The 19560-nt window shown below is 52.5% G+C and overlaps 1 protein-coding gene across 3 annotated transcripts in view; it reads left to right on the top strand.

Annotated features, from left to right (window-relative positions):
• The first annotated feature begins 600 nt into the window (after positions 1 to 600).
• ZXDC (ZXD family zinc finger C) overlaps positions 601 to 19560 on the top strand; it is a 50955-nt gene continuing 31995 nt past the window's right edge. For all 3 annotated transcript variants that reach the window (XM_075321544.1, XM_075321543.1, XM_075321545.1), the window contains exons 1-6: positions 601 to 1578; positions 4395 to 4547; positions 4713 to 4791; positions 8851 to 8981; positions 9194 to 9358; positions 11641 to 12314. In XM_075321544.1, coding sequence (XP_075177659.1) covers positions 639 to 1578; positions 4395 to 4547; positions 4713 to 4791; positions 8851 to 8981; positions 9194 to 9358; positions 11641 to 12314 — 2142 coding nt within the window. In that variant the 5' untranslated portion in view covers positions 601 to 638. The remainder of the gene's footprint in view (positions 1579 to 4394; positions 4548 to 4712; positions 4792 to 8850; positions 8982 to 9193; positions 9359 to 11640; positions 12315 to 19560) is intronic.

Raw genomic sequence — 19560 nt, 5'->3', positions numbered from 1 at the left:
TCCAATTCTTGTCACCCGTTGTACAACGCATCAGTCACAAGCGTCAAGCAACGCATGTGAGTGATGCAAAACAACGGAAATGTGGACCTAGCCTTAGATCTGGTCAGGAGAATAGTAAGTCACAGGACTCCGTCATCTCCACCATCAGGGGTAATCCGGAGGTCAGGGATCACCTAGGGTCCCCAGCATGAGGAACGCTATAGGAGCCCCCTGTCCCTGACATTGTGACAGGGGAGAACGCTCGCTCATCACTAAATTGAACTAATAAAACATTACACCATTTATCTCATAAACTAAATGCCAAAATAATGATAATAAAGTGGAGGCGGCTCAGCTTATACCCAAATTTTGTTTTTGTTGATGATAATGATGTGAAAATAAAACTTTAAAAATGACAAGTGTTAAAAATGTTGTCTTAGACCCGGAAATATGTGACTGGAGAAAGTCACGTGACTACATGTCCCCCCCCCCTTTTTACTGTACTGAGTTTTAAGATAAAAAAATAGTGCGGCTCTCCGTTGCTAAGTAACATCAGAGTCGGCGGATGGATACGTTTTCAGAACACAGCGCTCCCACCCTGTGAGCCGCCGGGCTCTGCAGCTCCTTCCGCGCGAACTACATGCTACAGGGATACCAAGATGGAAATCCAGGGGCCGACGGGGCAGCGGCAGCAAGATGGCGGCTCGGGGCTCCCTGAGGGAGAGACGCCGGCGGGAGAGGACGACGAGGAGAAGTCCGGGCTCCAGAAAGACGATGGAAATGTTCGTCCCATCTACATGGTGGTCAACCTGGGCTCTGTGGCCCCGGAGCCGCCGCCTCCTCCGCCCCCACAGAGGCCCTGCCCGTCCTCGGAGCTGGCTCTGCCCGGGTACGTGACGGTGCGGCTGGAGAACGGCCTGCTCACCCTGGGAGGAGGCGGCAGAGATGCCGCGGAGAGCGGAGCCAGGCCGCAGCCTCGGACTGGGAGCAGCAGCGCGCCGGCTACCCCTCAGCAGAGCTGGGCCTCCGAGCTGTCACCCCCGGGGGAGCCGAGCAACAGCTCCGGGGCGGCGCACAGCTTCTCCGAGAGCCTGGAGGACATGGTGCTGCGGGGCCCGGTGGACGAGCAGGTGGCCGGCTTCCTGGTGGGGGACATCGGGGAGCTGCAGGTGAATCTGGGGGAGGCGCTGGACCTGGCCCGGAAGGGGGTGCTGCTGGTGTTCCGCTGCCCGCAGCCCGGCTGCGCCAAAGCCTTCGACCGTAAGCAGCAGCTGAAGGTGCATCTGCTGAGCCACACGGAGGAGCAGAGGCCCTACAAGTGCCATGTGCAGGACTGCTGCTGGTCCTTCACCACCCTGTACAAGCTGAAGCGACACCTTCAGTCCCACGACAAGCAGCGCCCCTTCTCCTGCGACTCCGCGGGCTGCGGCAAGAGCTTCACCACCATCTACAACCTGAAAGCCCACCTGAGAGCCCACGAGCAAGAGAACCAGTTCCGCTGCGACACCTGCGGCGAGGCCTTCCCCACCACCACCAAGCTGAGCTCCCACCGGAGGACGCACTTCGAGCCAGAGAGACCGTACAAGTGTGAATTCAACGGTACGTGCCGGACGGATGCGTCGCGTGGCGTTTTCTTAGGCCGCTTTCACACTGCGTCCTGATCTCTGTTCAGCGGTCTCATCAGGGCTTCTGTCCGAACCCCCGTAAAACTGGTTTCGAACATTCACTGGCGGGGCCACTGACTTTAATGGTGGAGACAGTCACCGGGTGCTCTGTCGTGCACTGTTTTCGGAAGTATACACCTATTGGAGGCGAACACCCAAACGTAGAAGTGCATCTGGATGTCCGCCTACAATAGGCACATACTCCCGAATATGGTGCACGACAGAGCACAGGGTAATTCGGTCTCCACAGTTAGTCAATGGCCTATACCCGTTTTGCGGGGGTTTCAAACAGAAGCCCTAACGGGACCACTGAACGGGGATCGGAAAATGTGAAAGCAGCCTAAGCGAAACCTCAGATCCTTCAGGGAGGTGGCAGCGCAATTATTTGTTGCAAACATGTGAAACACGGTAACTAAACAACCAGTTTGTTGCTACGTAGAGGCGCTGCAGGAGCGGCCGCCTACGTAGAGGCGCTGCAGGAGCGACCGCCTACGTAGAGGCGCTGCAAGAGCGGCCGCCTACGTAGAAATATGATGCTGGAGGAGGTATGATGACTGGATGTCAGAAAACTTGCTACAAACTTAGACTTTATACAGTGCCTCAGAGACATGCTGCAGCACGATGGGATGTGGAGGACGGTTACCTAGACAACCGCTGAATGCACAGATGGTATTGTACAGTGCATGAGATGCTGCAGCGTTTGGCAACAATCTGATGTCTTTCTGGTATCATGCACGTTTGGCTGTAGTGTCTGATCCCCGTAAGGGCGCTCTCACACATTCAGTTTGACGGATCCGGCACACGCCAGTTCAGTATGATACAGTACAGTGGCAGCGCCGCAACTTCTGGGTCACATGCTCCGGTCACATGACAGCATGTGACCGGCGCTTGTTGCGCTGCCACTGTACTGTATACATACTACTGGCTTGCACCGCATCCGTCAAACCGGCGAAAAGCCGGATGTGTGAGAGCGGCCTCAGTGTTGTGCGCATGTCCTAATAAGACTCGTGCTCTGCTTTGAATTGTTACAGCAGCATCTTCCATGCATGATCCCTGCAAAGCATCAGGTAAATGTCCCGTCCATTGTCAGATCCCATAGAAGATGAAGTCATAACGGGTGGTTCACCCATATTTATTATTGGCCACAACGATATGTTGAGAAACAAGGTTTCTCTCAAATACCTTGTGTTGCCAATAGTGTCTGAGTGGCGCTATTCCCCATCTCCTGACCCCCGGGCTCCGAGACCTCTGGGATCTGGTGATGTCACGTCAGCTTCCTGCTCACATCACCGCGGTTGACCCCTGTCTACGTGAGTGACTGGGATGTGGGCGGAGTTTCACCACTCATCACAGCGCAGCACCTCCCTCCTACTTCACTGCAAAGTGCGCAAGCAGGAGACACGCTGGGCTTTGACAAGCGGTGACACTCCGCCCACAGCCCAGTCACTCACGGAGACTGGGGCCGGCTGCGGTGATCTCAGGTGAACAGGAAGTTGAAGTAACATCACCAGATCCCAGAGGTCACGGAGTCCGGGGTCAGGCGATGGGGAAGGGCGGTCTGCAGTAGTGCCGCTCACTGGCACTATTGGCAACACAAGGTATTTGAGAGAAACCTTGTTTCTCAACATATCGTTGTGGCCAATAATAAATATGGGTGAACCACTTCCTTAAATTCTGAAAGGGGTTTTCCACTAATCTTACATTGATGGCATATTATTTGGATCGGTTATCAGTGTCTGATACCCGGCACCTCACATCACTCAGCTGTTCTAGGTGCCGGCAGCAGGAAATGCTGAGTTCTGGAGCTTTCCCGTCTTCTAATAGCAGCCCGGTGCTGCACATATGCCCCTTGTTTATTTGAATGGGATGCAAATGTGCAGTACCGGGCTGCGGCAGCTATTAGTTGATGGGGTAAGCTCTGGAACTGAGCATTTCCTGCTGCGCTGCCAGGACTGGGAACAGCTGATCGAGGGGGAGGGGGGGTGTCTGACCCCAGCTGATCAGACACTGATGTTAAAGGGAACCTGTCACCACTTTTTCGGCCTATAAGCTGTGGCCACCACCACTGGGCTCTTATATACAGCATTCTAACATGCTGTATATAAGAGCCCAGGCCACTGTGTAAAACCTAAAAAACACTTTATAATACTTACCTAACAGTCGCGCTGTGGTGGATTCTAGTCAGATGGGTGTGTCTGGTGCTGGTGCCGCCTCTTTCGGCCATCTTTGTCGTCCTTCTTTTGTATCTGCGGTGCATGAGGCGTCCTACGTCATCCACAGTCGCTGGCATTGCGGTCCTGCACAGGCGCACTTTGATCTGCCCTTAGCAGGGCAGATCAAAGCATTGTCGTGCGTCTGCGCAGGACCGGCGAGTGTGTTTGATGTACACATGTCATGCACACAGGCTTCAGAAGGAGGACGAAGATGGCCGAAAGAGGCGGCGCCGGCAAGCCTCGCTATATATTTATCCTTCTCAGACTGTCGTCTGCGTATGATTTTTTTTTTTTTTTTTTCATGGTCACAGATGGGCAGTGAGGGCAGGAGAGGAATTAAAATTGGAGGTTACAAAGCAAATCTGTATTTATGTCTTCTCCTAAAGTGGTCTCTAGCTGAGGGGGGTGCTGTATCAGATGTGTGTGGTATAATGTTGTACCCTGGTCTTATTGGTGCCTATGGGTGATGATTATTACTTTTTTACAGAAATCTTTTATCTTTAAATGCTGATGACCTGAACACTTCTGTTCTTTGTAGGTTGCGACAAGAGTTTTATTACAGTGACTGCATTATTCTCCCATCACAGAGCGCATGTGCGAGAGCAGGAACAGTTCATCTGCTCTTTCCCCGGCTGCAATAAGCAATACGATAAGGCGTGCAGGCTGAAGATACATCTCCGCAGTCATACAGGTACGGCGCCATGTCAGGGACAGGAATTGGGCCTGTTCCGTATGTCAGTAGGGTACTCGCAAGTATTCAGATACATCTGTTGTAATCTTTCACATAGAAACTGTAATAAATAATAATTGTGTTCATCATCATTGATTTCCACATCTAATGTTTTGCTTCTTTCAGGTGAGCGACCTTTTACCTGTGACTTTGAGAGCTGCGGCTCGTCCTTCACAAGCATGTCCAAGCTCTTAAGACATAAAAGGTATCTTGTACATGTCGTGTCTCTCTGACACACAGCACAATGTTAGTTTTTTTTTTTTTTTGTGATACATTCACAGTAGTTTATAGGTATACCGTATTTTTCGGACCATAAGACGCACCCTGGTTTTAGAGGAAAATAGGAAAATAAAATTTTAAGCAAAAAATGTGGTCATGACACACTTATGGGGCGAGGATCTGCTGCTGACACTATTATGAGTGTACTGTCCCCAAATTCTCTACTAAGGTACCCCATCCTGGTAATGATCCTCCTGCCTTATATATGATCCCCATCCTTGTATATATGTCCCCCATCCTGGTATATGGCCTGTATCCAATGGCACAGAAAAACAAACGTTTATACTCACCTTTCCTCACTCCATCGATCATCTTCCTCTCTGTGCCAGCAGCAGCGCCACTGACCTGTGTGGAGCCGTTCCCCTGCAGCATTGCGATGTCCTCCTGTTAGCTGACCTGTGTGGAGACTAGCGCTGCGTACAGGGATGATGTCATCGCTGTGCTCATTGCTCCCTACACAGATCAGCGGGCCAACAGACAGGAGGACATCGCGATGCTGCAGGGGAACGGCGAGTATACCGTACTTTTTCACTGCCCCCCGCACTGATGATGGTGCGCGGGGGGGCAGTGAATATAGCAACACATGATCACTCCAGGCTGTAGTTGCCAGGGGTGATCACGAGGGCCGGCTGTTTACTATGCGCGCACCCCCCGCCCATCATCCCGCCCACCTGTCAACGCCAGCTTGAGCGCTGAGAGATGGGTGGGAGGATGCATATGAAATGAGCGGGCCCACGTGGTCATGGCAGGTGCTGCTACAACCTGTTTGTGCCACTGATGACCTGCTGCACCGCAGCACCCTCATTTCCTGCAGCCCTACATTCAGACTATAAGACGCACCCCCCCACTTTCCCCCAACTTTGGGGGGGGGGGGGAAAGGTGCGTCTTATAGTCCGAAAAATATGGTATTCACACTAGACAGAAAAGGTGCATATTTTGTGGACGAGAGTTCATCAAAAATCCTATACACTGTGGATAAAGTTGCATCATGAATTGACCTATGGTGCACACTTTCTGTTCACAGCAAGTCACAAAAAAACTGTGGCTTTTCCCTTATTAAACCCTTTGCAATGAAAATCTTTAGTATTTTCACAGTGAAATCACCAGACAAGACATATTTTGTGTGCGAATTTTGCCGCTGAGGAAAGTTGCAGTATGTCAGCTCCATATGATTGTACCCTAAGTTATTGGAGATACCCTTTTAATATAAGCAGATTTTAAACTTTATAGTTGCTTTTTCCTACATACTCTATCCAGTCTTATTGATAGATTGATCCTTAGCAGAGTTATCGAATATATATATATATATAGTGGTGCTGACGAGAGCATCTACTTTGCTGTGTTATAAAGAAGGATGGACAATAAGTGCTATAGGGTCTTATTGGCGGATGAAATTGTCAAGTTGAGGCGTACAAGAAATGCTCACATTATAGTTTTCTTTAACCCATATGTGAGGAATCTAGGATTAACAGCCTCTGCAATATCCTCAGGATAGCCCGTTGTGTAGAACAAGTAGTAGGAGGGTGGGGGTAGTAATCTGTGTTGCTGATGTTATATTCAAGAAATTTAGACGACGTTGCAAAGGATTTGACCATGCGGTTTATTCTTTATGCGTTTCGAAGTTGACCAACGTTGTGGTTCTCCTGATTAGTTTCCACTTCAAACCTTGTAGAGAATAAACCGCATAGACAGATCCTATGTCTTGAATCTAACGCAGAGCAGATTACTACTCCTATCCTCGCACTACTCATACTTGACTGTATTGTCCGTGTTTGTAGATTAGATTTTCTCCCTTCTTCCACAGTAAGGGTACCTTCAGACTTTAGCGATCAGACCAGCGATCTGACCTGGTCAGGATCGCTGCTGCATCGCTACATGGTCGCTGGTGAGCTGTCAAACAGGCAGATCTCACCAGTGACCAGCCCCCAGCCAGCAGCGACGTGCAAGCGACGCTGCGCTTGCACGGAGCCAGCGTCTGGAAGCTGCGGACACTGGTAACTAAGGTAAACATCGGGTATGGTTACCCGATCTTTACATTAGTTACCAGCGCACACCGCTTAGCTTAGCGCTGGCTCCTTGCTCTCTTAGCTACAGTACACATCGGGTTAATTAACCCGATGTGTACAGCAGCTACATGTGCAGAGAGCAGGGAGCCGCGCACACTGCTTAGCGCTGGCTCCTTGCTCTCCTAGCTACAGTACACATCGGGTTAATTAACCCGATGTGTACAGCAGCTACATGTGCAGAGAGCAGGATCCGGCACTGGCAGCGTGAGAGCTGCGGAGGCTGGTAACTAAGGTAAATATCGGGTAACCACCTTGGTTACCCGATGTTTATCTTGGTTACAGCTTACCACAGCTGCCAGATGCCGGCTCCTGCTCCCTGCTCGCTTCATTTGTCGCTCTCTCGCTGTCACACACAGCGATCTGTGTGTCACAGTGGGAGAGCGCCTTTGAAGAAAACGAACCAGGGCTGTGTGTAACGAGCAGCGATCTCGCAGCAGGGGCCAGATCGCTGCTCAGTGTCACACACAGCGAGATCGCTAATGAGGTCATTGCTGCGTCACAAAAAGCGTGACTCAGCAGCGATCTCGGCAGCGAGCTCGCTGTGTGTGAAGCACCCCTAAAGAAAGTGACCAGCCAGAGAAGGGAGGAGATTGTTTTGCATCTGAGGTGGGGAAGATGCACTTGGTTTGAACAGTCATTCTGTGCTGACTCAAGTCTCTTTTAAAAGATAAAAACTTGCATATAGATGTAAAACGCTGTAGTATTTATGGCGTTCAGTGTAGGTTGCATCATTTATATGCTACATAAACAGTAAGGCCTAAGACACACGGCATGAAAATCGGAGCAAGTGGAATGCGATAAAACATCGCATTCCACTCGGACCAATATTGGCCTATGTGGATTATTTTCTCAGCCCTAATCGGACCGGGAAAACAATCGCAGCATGCTGCAACTGTAATGCGTTCCTGGTTTCTCTCACACCCATTCAAGTCTATGGGGCAAGAGAAAAATCGCACTGCACTCGCGGTACACCGCTGTTCTGCGAGTGCAGTGCGAGAATGGCAATAGCCGGCTATGGAGGAGAGAGGGAGATAAATCCCGCCCCTCCTCAGTAAACTCACCACCACCCCCCCCCCCCTGCAGCTGTGGTCCGATCGCATGATCGGACCTCAGTTGCAAGGACACTCTGCTCCCGTTGTGCTCCCAACGTGAGCCGAGTGTCATGCGAGGATCGCAGTAGTCCCCTGTGTGGCCCCGACCGAATAGCAAGTCCCCGTATGAATTGTACAGCTGCAGGACATCAGAAAGTAGGCAGACTTTATGTCCCTATCTACTCATTGGATACATTGTATTCACCTCTCAAAGCGCACCATGTGTAGAGAAAAAGCTGTTGTAGACCGCAAATGGCCATGGCAATGTCAAATATCCGATGGATTAATTGGGCGCAATTGCAAGTTACTTTGCAGTTCACCTCTCATTCTAAATTCCATTCTCAAGAACGGAGGGATATTTTACTCTAGTTTATTTCTTGTTGCCTAGGTTACCTGCCACCTTTGCCATCTGTGAAGGGTGGTCGATTTCTTAGTGAAAGAGTGCAGTGCTTAAGGATCTTTTCTATAGCCCTTGTAAGAGCTACTCCGAAGGTGGCTGAATATCTGTATCGGCCAGCTTCAATGTCCTTGGACTTCACAGATGCTGCAGAGGCAAAGCTGTCGCCGTTTACGGAGAGAGCACAGTCCAGACGAGCAGCACAACAATGCATCTGGCACCAGCTGTCAATCACTTAGTAGCGGAGCAGACCCTTACCTCAGGGGGCAGAGGAGCCGTGCACCTTTTTAAGAAAGATCTTGACACAAGCCCTTTTAAGCAATTGTGTTTTGATAAAGTATCTATGCTATTTGAAATGCTATTACTAATATTTACATCTCAATGATACATATTAATATTGCTCACATCCTTTATATTCTGTATGCTTCAAGGAAACACGAGGACAACAGACGTTATCCGTGCCCAGTAGAAGGCTGCGGAAAATCATTTACACGAGCAGAGCACTTAAAAGGTCACAAAATTACTCATCTGGGCACCAAACCTTTTGAGTGCCCTATAGACGGTAAGAATTTGCTAAATTCGTCACATTTGTACACTTTATGCCTAGGCTCGGATATGATAGCACTGGAGGTATTTCTTGTTTCTGTATAGTAGTAAATGTGGTCAGGCAATTCCCTAAATACTAGTCCTCTCTGGAATATAATGGAGTACAAAATTGGATGCATGGTACAGGCCTTCATTTTGATTTATTTTACAACCCATATTCTCTATCAGGTTGTGGAGCCAAGTTCTCAGCCAGAAGTAGCCTGTACATCCACTCCAAGAAGCACCTTCAAGATGTGGATGCCTCAAAGACGCGCTGTTTGGTGTCCAACTGCAGCAAGATATTTACATCTAAGCAGAGCCTGAAATCTCACATGGTTAAACAACATGGCCACGGTAGGTTTATCTCCTGTAATAATAACTGACTGGGGGGGGGGAGATAGATTTCCTACCCTCGTGTGTTAGCAGGTTTCAGCACCATTGACATTGTCTAGCTCCAGGACAAACCTCTGGTTGTGGAGAGCTCCACCGATCACTAGCGGGACCTTTTCTATCTATTTGCAGTAGGGATTGAATGGAGCCACATGATTGCGCACAGCCATTGTCGTACCAGTGTATGTCTTAGGCTAGGTTCACATTTCCGTTGTTTTGCATCAGTTACATGCGTTACTTGTGACTGATGCGTTGTACAACGGATGACAAGTATTGGATGAGAAAGCGGATTCCGTCTGGCGGCCGGCTATTGTGAACGATCAGCTGATTGCTCTCAAAAGCCGTTGGCCGGGAGATCAGCTGATCGCCCTCATTAGCCGGCCGCAGGCTTATGAGAGCAATCAGCTGATCTCCCGGCTAATGAGGGCGATCAGCTGATCTCCCGGCTAATGAGGGCGATCAGCTGATCTCCCGGCTAATGAGGGCGATCAGCTGATCTCCCGGCTAATGAGGGCGATCAGCTGATCTCCCGGCTAATGAGGGCGATCAGCTGATCTCCCGGCTAATGAGGGCGATCAGCTGATCTCCCGGCTAATGAGGGCGATCAGCTGATCTCCCGGCTAATGAGGGCGATCAGCTGATCTCCCGGCTAATGAGGGCGATCAGCTGATCTCCCGGCTAATGAGGGCGATCAGCTGATCTCCCGGCTAATGAGGGCGATCAGCTGATCTCCCGGCTAATGAGGGCGATCAGCTGATCTCCCGGCTAATGAGGGCGATCAGCTGATCTCCCGGCTAATGAGGGCGATCAGCTGATCTCCCGGCTAATGAGGGCGATCAGCTGATCTCCCGGCTAATGAGGGCGATCAGCTGATCTCCCGGCTAATGAGGGCGATCAGCTGATCTCCCGGCTAATGAGGGCGATCAGCTGATCTCCCGGCTAATGAGGGCGATCAGCTGATCTCCCGGCTAATGAGGGCGATCAGCTGATCTCCCGGCTAATGAGGGCGATCAGCTGATCTCCCGGCTAATGAGGGCGATCAGCTGATCTCCCGGCTAATGAGGGCGATCAGCTGATCTCCCGGCTAATGAGGGCGATCAGCTGATCGTTCACAATAGCCGGTGGTCGGGCGATCAGCTGATCGTTCACAATAGCCGGTGGTCGGGCGATCAGCTGATCGTTCACAATAGCCGGTGGTCGGGCGATCAGCTGATCGTTCACAATAGCCGGTGGTCGGGCGATCAGCTGATCGTTCACAATAGCCGGTGGTCGGGCGATCAGCTGATCGTTCACAATAGCCGGTGGTCGGGCGATCAGCTGATCGTTCACAATAGCCGGTGGTCGGGCGATCAGCTGATCGTTCACAATAGCCGGTGGTCGGGCGATCAGCTGATCATTTGGCCGCCGATGAGCATGCGCAGTGAAAACATACGGATCGCGCTGCTCAAAAAACGTTACAGGCTGCGTTCCTGCCACCCAACGGTCAGTCGTTCCACGACTGATCATTCAGGCTGAGGATTGAACGCAGCATCATCAGTCACAATCCGCCGCTCATGCAAGCCTATGGGAAACAACGGAATCCGCCAAACGGATTCTGTTATTTACCAGAGCCGCGGATTGTGACTGATACAAATTGATGGAAGTGTGAACCTAGCCTTAGGCTAGGTTCACATTTCCGTTGTTTTAAGTCCGTCAATGCGACTGAGTGACGGATCCGTCGCTTTTTAGATGTCAACTGACACAATGGCTGTGTTATTTCACAGGATTCCGTTCACAGGAATCCTGTGAAAAAACTGATCCGTCGCGTCCGTTACATCTGAGGTGCGTTCGTTTTTTGACGGATCAGTTTGTGTTTGGGACAGCCCAGTGGGTGTGCCAAATATGCTGGGCATGCTCAGTAGAGCATGACGTAATCCAGTGCTGGATTCCGTCGTAAGACGGATTACAATGGAATCCAGCACCATAGACTAACATTACAAGCTTGACTGATTCCTGCGCGGTGCATTAATTTTGACGGCCCAAAAAAGTTACATTCTGCGTTGTTTCTGCCCGGCGGTCAGTCCAAAAACGACTGACCGCCACGCAGCGGATGCAACGCAAGGTCATCAGTCGCAATCCGCCACTCATAAAAGTCTATGGGAAACAGAATCCACCAAACCTAGCCTTAGGGAATGTCCATGGGACTGTCCCATGTAAGTTTCATTTACTTTACTTTTAACATTACTTCCTTATTTTTTGTATTCTAGATCTTGAAGCTGCAAGTTCCCTCACCCCCAGCAGTGAATTGACAAGCTCAGGGCAGAGTGACTTAAGTAACTTGGATCTTTCCTCTCTGTTCTCCAACGTTTCCTCCAATGGGTCTGGAATCTCTGCAGACCTGACCCTGGTTAACTCTGGGATACTGACTATTGACGTGTCTTCTGTAAGATCTACATTAGGGGGCAACATATCTGCCGGCAGTAACTCTCTGGTTCATCCTGTGGACCCCTTGGTATTAGTGTCCAACACTGACAATAACAGCAACTTGGATAGCTCCCTCCTGTTAGGAGCAGCAGCGTCCATCCTTCAGCAAGGAAGCCTTCATCTGGACGACGTACAGACGGTTAATGCAGAGGCTTTGGGCTCCTTGGCTTCTTTATCAATGAGAGGATCCAACCAGGACATTCACGCACTTACAGCCGCAAATAACCTTTCCATTGATTCCACTACGTTAACGTCTTCAGTTACACTGGGCACTGGCGGCTCTATACCCGAACTGTTGACTCAGACCAAAGCTGACAGAAGCCTTATGCCAGCGTCTGAGGTTGTGAGCCAGCAGGAGGGGAGTAAAGTGGTGACGCAGTTTGTGTTTCCTCAAACGGGCAACTACAGCTCTCAGAAGGACATGGACTTCAGCCCAGTAGCTGGAAGCACTATATTGGTAAGATTACAAGTCTTTTGGTTTTTGTATAGATTTATTTAAATTTTTTTTCTTACATCGAAATTTTATTCCTCAGTTCGGCATCTTGGCTTTATGGCGGCAACCCATTCTGTAACCCTCTGCTTTTAAAGGGAACCTGTCAGCAGAAATGTCCCCTAAAACCTAACAGATTCCCCCTCTGCAGCTCCTGGGCTGCATTCTATAAAGGTCCCTGTTATGATTGTGCCCACTTTCTGACCGAAAAAAAGTGTTTATAAAGTTGTACCTTTTTGGCTTCTGATTCTGTAAATCCGTCACGGGGGCGGGTTGCCTGATGGCCGTTATTCTGCCCCCTGGTCCTGTATGCCGCCCCCATCGCTGATTTCAATACTTCTGGACGCCGCCCACTGCTCCAGCCATCCCCGCGCATGCCCAGTGCCCATCTCTCGGGGATGAGCACTGTGCCCAGCGTCACCGCTGGTGACGTGCACTCAGGGTTAAGATTATGGGCGGTGCTGTGATGTTTATTCCTAAGCAACCGCCCATAATCGCGGGACCGCGCTTTCCCCCTCGGCCTGCTTCTTTCTGCGCAAGCGCGCTGCTGCTGACCTCACTTCGCCTCCTTCCCAGCTTGCCCCGAGGCAGGAAATAGATGGGAAGAGCGCGGAGCAGTGACTACACCGAAAGCGCGGTCCCGCGATTATGGGCGGTTGCTTAGGAATAAACATCACAGCACCGCCCATAATCTTAACCCTGCGTGCACGTGACGCTGGGCACAGTGCTCATCCCCGAGAGATGGGCACTGGGCATGCGCGGGGATGGCTGGAGCAGTGGGCAGCGTCCAGAAGTATTGAAATCAGCGATGGGGGCGGCATACAGGACCAGGGGGCAGAATAACGGCCATCAGGCAGCCCGCCCCCGTGACGGATTTACAGAATCAGAAGCCAAATAGGTACAACTTTATAAACACTTTTTTTCGGTCAGAAAGTGGGCACAATCATAACAGGGACCTTTATAGAATGCAGCCCAGGAGCTGCAGAGGGGGAATCTGTTAGGTTTTAGGGGACATTTCTGCTGACAGGTTCCCTTTAAATGCCGTTTTCTGTACCTTCCAGTGTCCTTTTCAGGAGCGGTTTGCAAGCTGTGGCCACCAATAAGCCATGGCACTGAGGAATGAATAACCGCCAGACTTTAGCCTTCTGTAGTATATGGCATATGCATGAATAAGACTTCATTTCTTTGTCGCTCCATTGGGAGACCCAGACAATTGGGTGTATAGCTTCTGCCTCCGGAGGCCACACAAAGTATTACACTTAAAAGTGTAAACCCCTCCCCTCTGCTATACACCCTCCCGTGCATCACGGGCTCCTCAGTTTTCATGCTTTGTGCGAAGGAGGCTGACATCCACGCATAGCTCCACATCTTAGTCAGCAGCAGCTGCTGACTAGGTCGGATGGAAGAAAAGAGGGCCCATATTGGGCCCCCAGCATGCTCCCTTCTCACCCCACTCTGGTCGGCGGTGTTGTTAAGGTTGAGGTACTCATTGCGAGTACATAGGCAGGAGCCACATGCTGTTTTCCTTCCCCATCCCTATAGGGCTCTGGGTGAAGTGGGATCCTAAACGGTCTCCAGGCACTGGGACCGTGCTCCCTCCGCAGCCCCTGGGGAATCTGCTGGATAGGAGCCGAGTATCATCAGGGACAAGGCCCTGCTACTGTGAGGTACTCTGTGTCCCCGTGGGGACCGCGCATGGAGCGCTTGTGCCATACACACTGCAGCACTGCTGGGTGTGTTAGTGCGCCGGGGACTACCGCGCCGGCCGCGCTTATATGCCGGCCGCGCTTATAACTTTAGTCCCCGGCTTTTGCGGCCTAGTTTCGTTTATTCCCGCCCACAGGCCTGCCAGTCAGGGGAAGGGCGGGACGCTGCACAAGACGTCAGTGCTGAGGGCAGGAGCATACTCTGTATCCCCCTCCCCCCTCACTCAGCACAGTGGGGCACTAGATTCCCGCACTTTCTAGGGCACGCCCACGGCCCCCTCCTCCTCACAGAACGCCGGCAGCCATTCCTGTCAGCAATTCTGACGCTGGAGAGGAGAGACAACACTGGGAGGCCTAGGCAGGGATTCTGGTGATACACAACCGCTTGTGCGGTCGGTAAGCAGCACCTGAGGTGCTGGCCCCACTGAGTGCCGAAGTGTAATATATATATATATATATATGCTTGTATGCTTGATTTACACTGTATGGTCGCACTGTGCATTTTTGGCTACTACTGGAGAAGCCGTACAGTCCAGGCTGGTGATTCAGCCCGGGCACTGTTCAATCATTAAACCGCCCCCGGACCTGCCAGTCAGGGGGAAGGGCGACACAGTCGGGCTGACGCCGACAGTGAGGGCCGGAGCACACTTCGCTGTCCTCCGCCCCCCTCACTAAGCACGCTGATCCCCGCAAGTTACTCAGTGTCCCCTTGGGGACGGTGCAGAGAGCACCTTGGCCTCAGACTTGGCGACCACCGCGCCGACCGCGCCTGCTTGCCGGCCGCGGTCTGTAACTTTAGCTCCCGGCTTTTGCGGCCTAGCGCCTTAAACTCCCGTCCCTGGCCCTGCCAGTCAGGGGGAAGGGCGGGACGGTCAGTCGGAGGCTAGCAGTGAGGGCTGGAGCACACTTGGTGTCCTCCGCCCCCCTCACTTTTCACTCAGGGTACCAGAAGGGGTTATGCCCACGGCTCCCCCCTCCACTGTATACGCCGACAGCCATATTTTCAGCAGCACAGACTGCTTCAGGGTCGGTTCACCAGGGGGTTTCTTCTCGATGCTGGGCCCCCTAGAGTGATGAACTGTATATGTGATGAACTGTATATATGGATATATAATGTTTGTATGCAGTTTCACAGTTCGGCTGTACATATGTATCCTCAGTGGTCACTGTGAACATTGCTCGGGCCATGTGGCACTCGCTCAGCCGGAGACGGGGGCACTGGTTGAGCTCCGCCGGCGTTCCCTGTCCAGGCGGCAGGGACAGAGTTGCAGTTTTTGCTGAGAAACTCTCTGGGCCATTTTCACTATCCATGTCTCGGGCTATGGACAAATGGTCGGCTAAGAGACTAGGAGTTTGCAGTCCAGACCGGCCCCTTACACAGGCCCCGGGCACTGCGGGATCGCCCCAGGCCTCTATCGGTCTGCGACGAAGCGTGTTCCTGGGGTGGCCTCTAGTTATTACGTGGTGAACTCCAGCACGAACCGCAGTCCCAGTCCGGCTAAGCAGCCTTGCTTGGAATCTTCCCCGACTTCTCCAAGGGTCTCAGCTTGACGACCCTCTAGAGGATGGGGCGGAGGTCGCAACCCAGGACTCTGTCCGGACGTGGCTCTTAAGGCTTCACAGATACTGTCCAGAAGCACACCTTCCTGGACAAGCGTTTTACTGAACGCCTTATAACACACGTTGTCCCTTCCCCCTCTGACGTTGTTAAGGCTTGGGCTCAGTGTCATAAGGTGCCCTCCAGCCTCTTGACTGGCGGCTAGATCAGTAGTAGCAGTGGCTGGCGAGTCCACGCTCAAGAATGCCACGGACAGACAGATAGAACTCCTAATGAGATCCATCTATGAAGCCATAGGCGCGTCCGTTGCCCCAGCCTTTGCAGGGGTGGGCACTCCAGGCTATCTCAGCTGCTCTGTCTGAGATCAATGCGGTCTTCCGGTGCTCCGCAATTAGCGTCTTTGACGTTTCAGGCGGTGGTATTTTCATCATCCGCCGTGCACAGAGAACCTTTTCTGCATCCAGGTCAGGGGAGTGGTCCCCACATGGCCAAGACCGATGTAGGAGGCATTCTGTCTTACGGTCACAGGATAGAGCTCAGTTCTCGTCCTCCGACTCGTTGCTTCAGAGCATCTCCGTCCCCCGAGCGAGCCGAGGCACGTTTCCAGGCGGTGAACACTCCAAAAGCAGGAGGAGTTGCGATCCTCGTTCCCCTTCAAGAACGTAGTCGCGGCTTTTTACTCCAGCTTGTTCGTGGTACCAGATAGGACGGATCACTCCGGCCCGTTCTGGACTTCACACTGCTCAACGGACAGGGAACCTGATGGTTCCGGATGGAATTTCTCCGCTTGCCATCGCCCTTGATGGCCCAAGGAGGCTTCTTAGCGTCAATCGACATCAGGGATACTTATCTCCACATGCCGATTGTACCAGAATATCAGCGCTTCCTGTGCTGCGCCTAGCGGTCCTACTATCTCAGGCAATGTACTGGTCAAGGCCCCCCCTCGGGTGGCATGGCATCACAGCCCGAACATTGTTCATACTCTATCAGCGATAGTGAAGCTTCCGCTGGACAAACAGCGTTCACTACAGACAGGGGTGCAACCGCTCCTTCGAGCCCAGTCACACCCTTTGAGGCGCCTCATGCATTTCCTAGAGAAGTTGGTGGCAGCAATGGAGGCAGCTCCGTTTGCGCAGATTCATCTGCGCCCACTTCAATGGGACTTTCTCCACAAATGGGACAGCGTCCCTCGACAGGAACGTTGCTCCTTCTCGGGCAGCCAAGGCCTCCCTTCAGTGGCGGCTTCTTCCCACTTCTTCTCGAAGGAAAAGTCCTTCCTGCCCACATCCTGGGCTGTGGTCACGGCGGACGCGAGTCTGTCAGGGGGTCTTCCTCCGCCACAGGGCTCAGGGTACATGTACTCAGCAGAGTCCTCCCTACAGATCAAGGTTCTGGAGGGAAGGGCAGTGTCTAGCCCTATAAGCGTTCCAGCCATGGCTGGAAGATAGGCAGATCCGAATTCAGTCGGACTACGCCACGGCGGTGGCATACATCAACCGCCAAGGCGGCACAAGCAGTCGGCAAGCCTTCCAGCAAGTCCGGCGGATTCTGCTGTGGGTGGAAGCCACAGCCTCCACCATCTCCGCAGCTCACATCCCGGGCGTAGAAAACTGGGAAGCAGACTTTCTCAGTCGCCAGGGCATGGACACAGGGAATGGTCTCTTCGACCGGACGTGTTTCAGAGATTTGTTGCCGCTGGGGAAGCTGGACGTCGACCTATTGACGTCCCGGCACAACAACAAGGTCCCGGCATTCATGGCACGTTCTCAAGATCACAGAGCTCTGGCGGCAGACGCATTAGTTCAGGATTGGTCGCAGTTTCCACTGCCTCACGTATTTCCCCCTCTGGCGATGCTGCCCAGAGTGTTACGCAAGATCAGATCCGACTGCCGCCGCGCCATCCTCGCTGGCCGAGGAGGTCGTGGTACCCGGACCTGTGGCATCTCACGGTAGGCTAACCGTGGACACTACCAGACCGGCCAGACTTGCTGTCTCAAGGGCCGTTTTTTCCATCTGAATTCTGCGGCCCTCAACCTGACTGCGTAGCCATTGAATCCTGGATCCTAGCGTCTTCAGAGTTATCTCAAGAGGTCATTGCCACTATGAGACAGGCCAGGAAACCAACGTCCGCCAAGATCTACCACAGGACGTGGAAGATTTTCTTTTCTTCGGCGCTCCATTGGGAGACCCAGACGATTGGGTGTATAGCTACTGCCTCCGGAGGCCACACAAAGCATTACACTAAAAAGTGTAAGGCCCCTCCCCTTCTGGCTATACACCCCCCGTGGGATCACGGGCTGCTCAGTTTTCAAGCTTTGTGCGAAGGAGGTCAGACATCCACGCATAGCTCCACTGTTTAGTCAGCAGTAGCTGCTGACTATATCGGATGGAAGAAAAGAGGGCCCATATAGGGCCCCCAGCATGCTCCCTTCTCACCCCATTCCTATTGGCGGTGTTTGTTAAGGTTGAGGTACCCATTGCGGGTACGGAGGCTGGAGCCCACATGCTGCTTTCCTTCCCCATCCCCCTGAGGGGCTCTGAGGAAGTGGGATCTTACCGGCCCCCAAGCCCTGAGGCCGGGCTCCATCCACAGACCCGTAGAACCTGCTGGATACGGAGCTGGGTACCGTTCAGGGACAAGGCCCTGCAACATTCAGGTACTCTGTGTCCCCGTATGGACAGGCCGCGCACACTCCAGACTTGCTGGGTGTGCTAGTGCGCCGGGGACAGTAGCGCTGCGCGCGGGGGTTACAGTCACTGCAGCTTCTCTGAGGGACTTTATGTGTTGGGGACCGCCGCGCCGGCCGCCCCTGGAGCGGCGGCGCGGCTGAGACTTGTGGTGCGCCGGGGACTTCGCGCCGACCGGACGGCGGCGCTTATAAATCTAGTCCCCGGCTTTTGCGGCCTAGCTCCGCTTCGTTCCCGCCCCCACCCTGTCAATCAGGGAAAGGGAGAGACGCTGTTCTATAGTCAGCGCCGAGGGCTGGAGTCTTATTTACATACTCCAGCCCTCTCACTGGGCACAGTGGGACGCAAGTTTCCCGCTTTTCGTCTGAACACACCCAGGGCCCACCCCTCTCCACAGGACGCCGGCAGCCATTCCTTCATGCAGTCTGGCTGGGGAACGGACACAGGCTCTGGGAGACCCAGACAAGGGATTCGGGCGACCACACACCCGCGTTAAGCGGGCGGTAAGCAGCACATTAGTGCTGGCCCCACTAGTGCCACAGTGTTATATTGGTGTACTTTTTTCTCTGTACCATATATATATATATATATATATATATATATATTGCACTGTAAGGTCGCTTCTTGGCTGTACCCTATATTGCTCTGAGGAGACAACAACATGTCATCCGCAAAACGCAGGGGTGCCAAGACACAGGCTGTATCCGCTGCTTGTGCCGCTTGTGGGGCTGATCTACCGGCAGGTTCCAATGACCCCCATTGTGTGCAATGTTCGGTCCCTGTGCCACTTCGTCAGCCGGAGTCTATGGTGGTAGTGGCCCAGGCAGAGTCACCGGTGAACCCTGTTCCGGTGACGGGGACAGAGTTTGCAGTTTTTGCTGACAAGATGTCTGTGACTATGACAAAAATCCTAGAGTCCTTGCAGGCCAGGCCAGTTACTCAGACCATGGACACTGCTGTGTCAATGTTCCCCGGTCCCCCTCAGTTGGAGCTAATCCGTGCTTCTAGGGGGTCCCAGGCATCTCAGGCTGAAGGCTCTGACTCGGATGACAGTCCCAGGCAGCCTAAGCGAGCTCGCTGGGAGAGACCCTCCACGTCATCACGCTGGTCAGGGTCTCAGCGAGACGAGTCTCTGTATGATGAGACAGAGGAGGGTGATCAGGAGTCTAATCCTGAGACCGCTCTCAATCTGGATACTCCTGATGGTGACGCCATGGTAAATGACCTTATAGCGGCCATCAATAGACTGTTGGATATTTCT

The sequence above is a fragment of the Anomaloglossus baeobatrachus genome, chromosome 8 (genome assembly GCF_048569485.1).
Source record: "Anomaloglossus baeobatrachus isolate aAnoBae1 chromosome 8, aAnoBae1.hap1, whole genome shotgun sequence".
In the NCBI taxonomy this organism is placed as follows: Eukaryota; Metazoa; Chordata; class Amphibia; order Anura; family Aromobatidae; genus Anomaloglossus; species Anomaloglossus baeobatrachus.
This window is presented reverse-complemented; position numbering and strand designations above follow the sequence as displayed.